The sequence below is a fragment of the Formica exsecta genome, unplaced genomic scaffold, assembly GCF_003651465.1.
Source record: "Formica exsecta isolate Colony F162 unplaced genomic scaffold, ASM365146v1 scaffold122, whole genome shotgun sequence".
Lineage (NCBI taxonomy): Eukaryota > Metazoa > Arthropoda > Insecta > Hymenoptera > Formicidae > Formica > Formica exsecta.
In genome coordinates this window covers 2,126,616-2,138,130 of record NW_021848556.1, presented here as the reverse complement: position 1 = coordinate 2,138,130, position 11,515 = coordinate 2,126,616, and the positions used below count along the sequence as shown (strand labels likewise).

At 30.9% G+C, this 11,515-nt stretch overlaps 1 protein-coding gene across 3 annotated transcripts in view; it reads left to right on the top strand.

Annotated features, from left to right (window-relative positions):
- The window catches only part of LOC115245473 (elongation of very long chain fatty acids protein AAEL008004-like), a 49,471-nt gene that overhangs the window by 32,393 nt on the left and 5,563 nt on the right, over positions 1–11,515 (top strand). For 2 of the 3 annotated variants that reach the window (XM_029823821.1, XM_029823829.1), the window contains exons 3-5: positions 6,369–6,559; positions 10,733–10,870; positions 11,273–11,515. In XM_029823821.1, the coding sequence (XP_029679681.1) occupies positions 6,369–6,559; positions 10,733–10,870; positions 11,273–11,515 (572 nt within the window). Of the gene's footprint in view, positions 1–3,225; positions 3,827–6,368; positions 6,560–10,732; positions 10,871–11,272 lie in introns of those variants that run through there. The other variant, XM_029823837.1, reaches the window with a different exon arrangement.

Here is an 11,515-nt window from a genome sequence, read left to right as displayed (position 1 = left end):
TCCATTTTTTTTTTAACCAAAATGCTTTGAAATTAACAATATTTTTAATTTATGATTTTCCATATTGCATTAACAAGTAAAATTTATTCTATATTTTATTTTAAATAAACTAAAGTTTAATTAAGAAAATCTTAATATAAGAAATTAAAATATTTATTATTGAAAATAAAAAATTATAGGAAAGATAATCATTTTTAGTGATTTATTATGATACTCACAGATTAAGGAAATATTGGCTGGTAATTATAATTATTATATTGAAAGATTTTATTTGATTAACAAAAATTTCAGAATGTCGCATTATAGCTGGCCATATTTATCTATAAAATAATTGATTCCTGCGCGATTCATCGATATCATGAAAATTAACATTGTATACTGACATTGCTGATTACCGTTTGCTTAGCGTTATTGGGAAATTAGGTTAATGCAACTGATATTTCAACTACGCTTTGCGCATCGCGCATGAAGCATGAAGTCTGTATGTCTGGGCTTCTGATGCAATTCATTTACAATCAGTCGATAATCCAAACAATCCAGTGAACTGAATATTCTCCATCAAATTACCATCTTTAACTAATTACTTTGTCTGCCCTGACTTGTTTGGGGTTCCAAGAGTAACATCTCTCGCGCTGAATAAACTGGTTGTGCACGATGCAATTAGACACGATTGCAATACAAGAGTGAAAGCTACATCAAGGAATGAAGAGATATCAAATGGAATTGTATCTTGTTGTGAGAAAGGAAACAACCTAATGAACAATTAATATTTGCAAAATTGATTATCTATCAATATCAAAATTTATTTTATTATTTAAATGGCTATGTTGCATAGATCTATTTTTGGAAAAATCGAGTCTCTCTATATAAGTTTAGAGATTTTTTTAAAGATATATATATTTTTTTTAAATTTAATATTTTCTGTTTTATATGGGTTTACTCTTGGATTAATTAGATTTATGTATATTTATTTATTTATCAAATATTGATTATAGAAATAATTAAAATAGTTTAGTTCTTTCTCTTTCTCGTATGCAACTATGTGTTGGAGGCAAGTTAAATTACTTATTGTCAGTGCTCTGTCGATTCAATGTAATTTATTGTGATTATACATTTATTTTTGTTACTACTAACTATAAAAGAAAAAAAATTTAATTTTTTGTTAGTAACATTTCACTTCTGACTTATGTCTTTTTTATCCTATTGCCTCTTTTATCCTATTATGCACGATATAACTCCCTTTAGGGCAGGTATTCTTGCTACAAAATTATCATATATGTCAAGAATTAAAATTATAGTGTAGAGAAATTCACAAGAACTTAAACCATGTGAAAAATTTGCTCCAATCATTTTGATTTACACAAAAACTTTTACAGAGTGACGTTTCTATGCGGTGGTCGGCTTTATACACACTTTCAACGTATACAAGTTGAAATGATTAAACTTTTTTGCTAAATAACGATGTAAATACTTATTCTTAGAAATGATATTATTGCTTCATGATAATCGTAATTTATTTTACATGGAATAATACGATAGAATTATGATATCAAATTCCATACCTTATTTATAACTTCCATAAACCTTAAGCTTTCAATACACATTCAAACGATAGCTGTCAATTATTGGTCACTACGAATAATTATCTACATATATATATATATATATATGCATGTATATATGTATGTATATAACAAAGTTTAAAATTATTAATATTTCCAAAAATAATTATGGCGCACAATGGAATTTTTCATTCGATCTTTAAATAGGTAATAAAAAACATCACATATAATTCCCGGGAAAAAATATTTTCTTTTAAAAAATGCAAATTCTTTTCTAAAATATTTAATAAATAAAAATTTAATTTTATTAAGATTATTTTATTTGCCTTTTACAATTATATATTAAGATTAAAGTGATTCGTGGGGTGTAAGTTTTTGTCAATTTTTATCGAAATTCTGCTTATCTCATAGTTGTTTCGCTTAATGCCTCCTTTTCCGCCCTTTCTTCTTTTGTTCGTTCTTTACTGCTTCTTCGTGGCTCTGACAAGACACTCACGAAAACACGGTTAATTACGATCGCACGCACTAGAATACGATAATCGCGTGCCACTTTGTACAGCAATATTATCTCACACATATACGTATACTTTATTATATTTTGACGAGAGAACAACGCGAAAATTATGTACAATTCGATATTCAAAATTGTGCGACGTTCCAAATTCACGTACATTCGCCACGGCAATGTTACTTTTGTTGCTAACAAAATACACATTTAAGGGCAATTCTATTATCTTGTTATATCACAAATGATTATAAATATACGAATTAAAATTAATAAAGATAAATATCCGTAGAAAACGAGACATCTGAAAATATGTCGCCGTTTTGTTGACTGCTCGCGTGATAGATTTCGATCGTACAAATCACGTAAAATAGGCGTCTTACCAAATCATAGATGTTTAAACGCTGAATTTTTGCTACATATTTAACAAGTATCAAAAATATTTACCGAAAAAGTTGAAAATAAAATTTGGCAATTTTACCGTGATTTTACCGCGCAATATAAGTCGAATTAATCGCTGTTTAAAAGGTTATAATTGCGAGAATGAATTACTCACACGATTTGGTAATCGCTATAATAATGATCGCGTTTGATATCTCCTGATACTTGTCAAGATTATATTTCGAGAGATAATACGATATACGTCTGACTACCTTCTCGAAAGTCAAATGACAATAAGACGACCATATGTAAAAAGAATAGCAGTTTGGGATAATACATTCCAAATTCCACAATATTTTTTGCGATGTATAGAGCGCTATTTACACGTGAAGTCTCGTTGTCATTTAGTCAGTATTGATATGAGATAACAGATGACGTATTGTATATACGGAAAGGCTCACACCACTACTTCAGCGTTCGGATGTTGCCGCGCAAATGACAAGACCGCACGCGTAAACAATAGCGCTCTATACGTCGCAAAGAATGTTGTGGAATTTGGAATGTATTACCCACTATTTACATGGTCGTCTTGATGTCATTCGCGTAGCGACTCTCGAGCGAGAAGGTAATCAGGGGCTTCGTGTGTCAAGTATTATCTCGAATAATCTTGATAAATATCAGGAGATATCAAATGCGATCATTATTATAATTAGCGATTACCAAATCGTGTGAGTAATTCATTTTCGCAATTATAACTTTTTAAACAGCAATTAATTCGATTTGTATTGCACGATGAAGTCACAGTAAAGTTGCCAAATTTCATTTTCAATTTTTTTGGTAAATGTTTTTGATATTTATTAAATACGTAGCAAAAATTCAGCGTTTAAACATCGATGATTTGTTAAGATGCCTATTTTACGTGATTTGTACGATCGAGGTCTATCATGTGAACGGTCAACAAAACGACGACATATTTTCAGATACCATTTTCCGCGGATTTTTATCTTTACTTTTAATTCGTATATTTATTATCATTTACGATATAACAAGAGATAGTAGAATTCTTCTTAAATGCGTATTTTGTTAGCAACAAAAGTAATATTACCGCGGCGAGTGGTACGTGAATTTGCAATATCGCACGATTTTGAAATGTCGAGCAAACTGTACATAATTTTAGCGTTGTTCTCCCACAATATAATAAAGCGTCATGTGTGATTAATATCGGGAGCGTTGCGCAAAGTAGCACACGATCGTCGCATTCTGGTGTATGCGATTATAATTAACCGTGTTTTTATGAGTCCTTGTGTGTGAATAATGTGAAGAAATAGTAAGAGTGAAGGAGGAGAAAGCCCAGATCGGACAACGGCGGAACTGCGACGTAAGCAAAATTTATAATTTATTTATTATTTGCGAAATTATTTCTCGTTTATTGTCACAGTGATGTAACGATGCATTTTACATTATTATGTAATATAATTCGTATAAAGAATAGCTAGATTTTACTTTAAAACTTTTAAAAAAAGTTATGATAAAATATTTATAATAATAATATTTATTTGTATATAGCATTTTTCAACATTTTAAGATTTATAATTCCTTAGATTACCTAAATAAAATTTTTATTTTTATTTACCACATATTTTATAAAAAAATTTATATCTTTTTTGTTTAGATAGTGTTTTTATTAATAGTTTATTTAAAAATTGTATAAAAAATTCCATTGCGAGTAATATGTAATTATTTTTGAATATTAACTATTTTGGCTCTATTTATAGATTACACGTTGCATATTAATTACAATTGTATTTTATTATTTTTATTTAAATAATCTAAAGAATTATAAATCTTCAAATGTGTGTTGGAATACTATATACAAATATATATTTATATATATAAATAATCAAATGGCCATTTCGCAAATCAAGAGTTAGTAGTTAGTATAGTTAACGGAATTTAAAGTTTCGCTCTAAGAAATTCCTTAGTTTTAATGAGGTTACCAGACATTCCGTTTTTTCTCCGGTAATCTATTCAAAAGTCTTGACCAGAATTTCCAGATGCGCATCATTTAACAATGGTTCCTACTCCGATACCTCGCGTGACATTCTTATAAAAATTATTAAAAGATTAATGCCGAGTTTCACGATAAATACGTGCACACGTGTACGTACATCCTGTATATATGCCTATTCTACAGAGAATTGAATTTATTTGACGTAAGTGGACATTCGTCAATGGCATCAATGCAGCGTTTGATACGGGGTAAGATCGGTGTTATCTTTAATTGGGGCGTGACGGTAGCAAGTAAATTGACGCACAGTCGTTTGATGTTTCGCCGCGTCTTGAAATCGATGAAGGTGTCGGCATCGTTGGTGCAGAGTGAACGATATATATATATATATTTTTTTTCTTTTTTTACCGTTACAACGTAAACTTTCGTGTCATGCGCGGAAAACAGAGCCGACGAAGCGGCGTCGAAGTGGCGGTTCGTATTTTTCACTAATCATAGGCCGTATAGACATAAAGGCGCCCGTGTCGTGCCTGACCGTGACGATAAACGCCCTCGTTGCGTTGCTGATTTCATCAGTCTCTTCGTAAAAGTATTACGTAACGCTTGCGTGTGAACGTAAGAATAGACGAAATTCGATGTAATATTGCCCGTTGCCTAGCATTTCGCTTTGTCATTACAGTTGCATACCTCGTACATATTTCGTACATATCTCATCTGTTCACACCCACTTTCCTTTCCAATACTTAACCGGCGTGTACTTGTGACATCAATCGCGCGCGTCTCTTTTTGTTATCGATTCATGACTCCCTGTTATGTGCAAATCCGATTTTTTTTACATCAATACAAATGTAATCTCTTTCCCGTCGGAATATACATATATATGTATATATATAAGTCGTCAACCTTTATATCCGCGAATTAGACGGTTAAATTAACTCAACAATAAAACAATAAACAAATTAATCAGCAATAACGTGAGCTATTGAAGTTGAAGCGTATAAAGAGTGTGGCGTGTAATATCGACGACAGACCGCGCCGCATCGTCAGCTCGTAATCGAGTCGTCGATCAATCGTGTTGTGACCGAGAATCGAAGTCTTTCGCAGAGAATGTTGAAAAAAAGCAGAGGAAGAGAGAGTGAAAAAAATCGTTCCGTGTATCGGTCTCGTATCCGTTAGGTCGCATGAACGCGAGGGTAATTTACCGGAAGGCGACTCTGCTCGCTCGTTCGCGCCTCGTGCACGCACTCGAGCCTCTTTCTGCTTTCTCTTCGTCGTCGAGGGTGGATAGAAAAATGACGATGGCGTTACTAAGGGTGCTCGCGGAAGAACGAACATATTGCTGCTTCGCTCGGGATAATAATCCTTTCTTTTTTTCTCTCTCTCTCTCTCTCTCTTTCTTTTTTTTTACACCAGCACACATTTAAAAATTCTCTTGAGAAATAAACGCGAACGCGTAAATATGCAACGACAGTTGATTCGACTTGATCGTTTGCTAAATTTTATTACAACATATTGGCAGCTTCTAATGTGAATTTATCGATGATGATGTAATAGATTCCTGCTACGCAGCATTTCCTACCGTCAATTTCGAACTTCGACCCCCTTACAGGTGCACGTCGTATAATTGCGTAATGCGAGGACGACTTTTAAATCGTGCTCACGTGTGCTCCACTTTCCAATGCGCATACGATATACATACATTACGAAATGTCAATTGTCTTCGCGAGACGGAATGTCAATTTGCTCTTTCACTCTTTTTCCGATCCTCCCTAAAATCTCACTCATTTCCTTTAAATGATTTCACGCACAGACTCCTCATGGACTCCTACTTCACATTCATGATTGTCTCTTATTATATATCTTATATCTTTTTTTGTTCTTAAAAAAAGTATTTTTTTTTTTTTGTTTCCAGATCCCAGGGTAAGCGATTGGGCAATGATGAGCAGCCCCTTCCCAACCCTGGCGATATGCCTGTCGTACGCTTACTTTAGCAAAGTTCTGGGACCGAAATTGATGGAAAACAGAAAGCCTTTCGATCTTCGCGGAATCCTCATAATGTATAATCTCATACAAACTATCTTCTCCGCTTGGATATTCTACGAGGTTTGTTTTTTTTATGTATCTTTATATCATTTAATTTTATTAACGCATTTCTAATGAAGAATTCTAAGCTACGCTCTATTGTTAATAATTTATAAAGGAATACGAAAAATGGGAAAATTCGAAATCAAATAACAAAATCGAATTAGATTTCGAATTTCGTCATTTCAAATATCTGTTCCAAAATTTAACATAGATTTTAGTAATCGATTATCAAAGAGAATTCTTTATCTTTATTAATGGGACATTTTGGCGAAATAATAATGTGTTTCTGCTTATCAGAACGACCATGATCTATGATTATTTGCGTTGAACGAATTGATAAGATATAGTGTTCGCTTTATGAATATATAATTACGGCAATTTGACCGCGATTATTTTTCCGCGCGTCAATCGACAAGAAGTTGCTTTCAATTATTCTTCCCTTCCGCGTATCTTTTCAACGTAATCAATAATTACCTCGGCCCGAGCAAGTAATAACACGCGGTTCCTTAAATCGAGGGTAGATCACTTTAGAGGGAAACCACGATCTCTCCCGAGAGTTAAAATGACTATTCACAGAAAAACTTTACTCCGTCCACTTATAATAATTGCCACTTTGATATATATTGAGATAAGTCACTTTTGAAGCATCAAATAAATTTCTGTTACATAATTAATCTTTCCTATTTCTTAATTCATTCACATTTACAAATGCCTAAATCATAAAATGGCATAAAACAATACCATATATTTCGATAATATCTGAGCGATAACGGAACTCTATAAATTTGTATCTAGATTGCGAGTGAAATTTTATTATTGTCTTTGTGAATCTTGGAATAATACGGCAATAGAATTCAGTTAGAAATACGATCAAATCGCGATATCGATCATTTGTCGGACGGAAATTCCATGTGCCGTAATGTAAAATTACATGTGGAATATACATATTTCACTTTATCACGGACAATAATTAATATTTATATTACGCACATATATTAATTAAATGTAGATATTAATAAATACACCTACGCACGAATTTGATTACACTTGCATATTTTAGTAACCGGGTCACTTTTTTGTAATGGAGGGTATCGTGCCCTACTTTATACAAACGTCAAACTTTTAAAAGTAATTCGTTTGTTATCGCGTTCCGCAATAAATTTGCGTCAACAGAGATAATGTTACGCCTAAAAAATAAATAATTTTTAGAATGATTTAAGAGAATAGATAAGATTTATAAATTTTCGAAACTTTTAATTAATGTCTTATTGATAGAAGTTATACAAATATTTAAATAAAAAATTATTGGTCGACGTATTACATAAATTTAAAATGTATATAATTTTAATATACTTAATATACATTTATAATATTTAAAAATGACTCCAATGATTAAAATCCATTTCCAAACAAATGATATTAGAAAACGTTTACTTATAAAATAAAATAAAATTGCAAATAATTTTATTATTTTCTTAACCCAGAAAATGTTAGAATAAATAATAAAAGTCATAAATTGTTTACATTATCAGCTGAAAGTTACAGCTGACACATCAGTGAAAAGATTATATTATATTATATTTATTTTATATTATATTCTATTTATAAATTATTGTATATTATATTTTTACATTTCATATGCGTAGAAATATATTGATTATATTGCAGATTAATTTTATATATTTATGTTTCATTTTATATATATATATATATCTTATTTTCTATTGACACGGGCGAATATATGTGTGAGCCGATATTTAAAGAAATTCGTATTTGGGCTCATATCTAATATTGCGTACGCGTATCGCGATACAGTTACGCGCATATGAATGCATCATCAATGTCACGCGAAAGTAACCAGAATTTTGTCACGTCGAGAAAGATCATAGCAATGACCAAAATAGTTTGCACTGCAAATAAATATTAAAAAGAAAAAAAATGTATCACAAAGCACACACTGTGTAATACATGCCATATAATAATCATGAAAAAATAATTATGCAAAAATAATTAACTCTGCCATTTGTTTCCACTTGTAATTAAAATTTCTTCATTTCTTTTTAATTTATGCATCTAGCGAAATTTGTAGTTTTTTATTATTTTATTATTGTAAACTATGGAAAAATAACTTTTTAAAATTAGTTTAGAATGTAGGCCTGGACTCCTGAACAATGCTGCTTCATATTTAGAAATTGATTACCCTAGGTCCTAGAAGAAAGTTCAGCTATTTTCCGTTCAAATAAAGGTTGCCGCGCAATTGAATCGCTTCCCTCAGTCAATTCCTTCTGATACGAGTCAATCTCACTAACAGATTCTCTAATTTATTTACGAACATACGTTCGTAATCCTTTTGAAGTAACATACGGTAGCTCATCTTGTCGGCTCTAAATATAGAACTTCATTGAATTTAAATGAAATCTTTAAACACGCGTAGAATGTTTACGACATCAATCCGCTTAATTAAAGTTTTTTAAACTTAATTAAAGTATACAAAAAAGTAGTCATTTTAAATACATCCTGTTTAATCAAAAGAAGAGTTCTGCTCAATAAAAGAATTCCGAAGTAAATGTCATGTTATATTTCCACTTTTATGCTAATACATCATGATGATGATGTTGAAATGTATGAATTAAATATATATTAATAATCGACAAAAAATTTATACGTATATATAATTTTATACTTGAAGATTTTATAAAAAATCAGCATCGTTTTTTATCGCCGCTCACATTTAGACATTTGATGTATGTATAATAAAAAGGTATAATAAATTCGATGTATAATAAACAATTTTGCGGTTTTATAACAATATGAATGCAAGAAGCAAAATATTGAGTTAAATAAATGAAAAATTAATAATTTTGTTTACAATAGACATTCCGCGACGCAATGAAATTACCATTTAATGATGTCAATCGCGTGTAACAGAAATTATAACTTGGCATGAATATTAAGTCTGACATAAACTGGGAGATAATGCAAAACAATGTAAATTGCACTTTAGCAAATTCTAGTCTTCTAGCAAAATTTACTAAAGAAATAATTGTGCTGTTCGAAAATAAAAAAATTCTAAAAACTTTATATTGCAACTTGATTTAACCTGGTATCTTGTTTTACAACTTTTTAATTGTATTATTATTATTCGTTTTAACTTTTATGTCTGCTCAAATCCAGGCAGTAACAAAATAATTTTTTTCTATTTCTTAGATTAAAAATAGAGCGGCATATTTTTGTTGATGATAAATTAAAAACATATGAAAGACAAATAATAAATGCATCAAAAGTTTGTTACTCAAACGAATAAAAAATGAAGAAATGGAAATATATCGAGTAAAGACGCGATGTATACCAATTCTTTCGCTATGTAACCAACACTTAATTTTCAAACATATTATTAATATTATTAATATTATCAATATTATTAATATTATCAATATTATCAACTATGAATTACTTATAGATCATGAAAATTATACAAAAAAGAGTATGTAAAAGAGTATCTTGATATTTCCCGCGCAATTTTTTTTTCCCCCGGGTATAACATTTTTATTTTTGAATATCGCGTACGCTCATTATTTATTTATTCACTTTTCTATATTTTAATCTCGATTAAAAATGGATTGTAACTCAATGGACGTGTAACTCGATGCGATTAATACTATAATACGAATCGCTATGAACGCGAACAGGGAGTGTAAGACTAATTTACTCCGCAAATATAATGGCCGTCTTTTCGACGCGCAACAGATTATAACAGTACTGCAACTGCTGAATTGAAAGCTATAATTGAAGCCACTTAGCGAATTAATTTCACACTTTCAACGACTTCTTGAACATCCGACGCTTTTCGACCACGCAAAACAATCCTTAAATTCAAGTGAATTAAATTTAAGCAAACAGTTAACGCACTTTACTATACACTTGTCTGCATCATTTATGTTTTTGTCTTTCGTATTTTTTAATACGATATCAAGAAACATTATAATAAGAAAATACAATTGTTATTCGTCAATCAAAATACAACGAAATCACATAAGAAATTTTCTGAATAACATAAAGAACTTTCTGATTTTGACGAGTCAGATTTTTTTTATTTTCAGAATTTACACAAAAATAATAAAAGATTCGGTTATTGTTACAAAATGTATTTCGAACAATATAATCAAACGATTTGAATGATTTGATGTTCAGTATTTGATGAGCGGTTGGGCGAAAGGCTACAGTATCCGATGCCAACCGGTGAACTATTCGTCCAGTCCGATAGCCCTTAGAATGGCGAGAACCTGCTGGTGGTATTACTTTAGCAAATTCACCGAGTTCTTCGATACGGTGAGTATCAATTTTTATTTCATTTATCGATATTGATTAGATTATGTGAAACAAATGTAAAAACACGAGAATTTTATATTTAATCAATTAATTTATAACTTTAGCATTTTTGAATTTTAGATATTTGTTGGAAATTCTTCCAATAATTTGTAGAAAAATAACTTCGTTTCTCTCTAGAACAGTTATTATTACAATACTACTGTCTATCGCGTGATTTATAAATTTGTTATATTTATAGTCTACCGAAACGCAAAACTTTTCAAAAACTTTGAATTTAAGAATATTCGTTACAGAATTAAGAAGAAAATAAATTGTTAAAGAAATACGTTAATCACAGTTATCGAAATAGCGAAAAAAAAAAAGAAAATTTAATTAATCGAAATTTTTTGCATATTTTTTTAGCTATTCTTTATTCTGAGGAAAAAGAATCAACACGTTTCAACGCTTCACGTAATTCATCATGGGATAATGCCCTTCTCCGTATGGATGGGGGTGAAATTCGCACCGGGCGGTCATAGCACTTTCTTCGCCCTCCTAAACACTTTTGTACACATCGTGATGTACTTCTATTACATGGTAGCTGCAATGGGACCACAGTTCCAGAAGTACATTTGGTGGAAAAAGTACCTCACTAGCATGCAAATG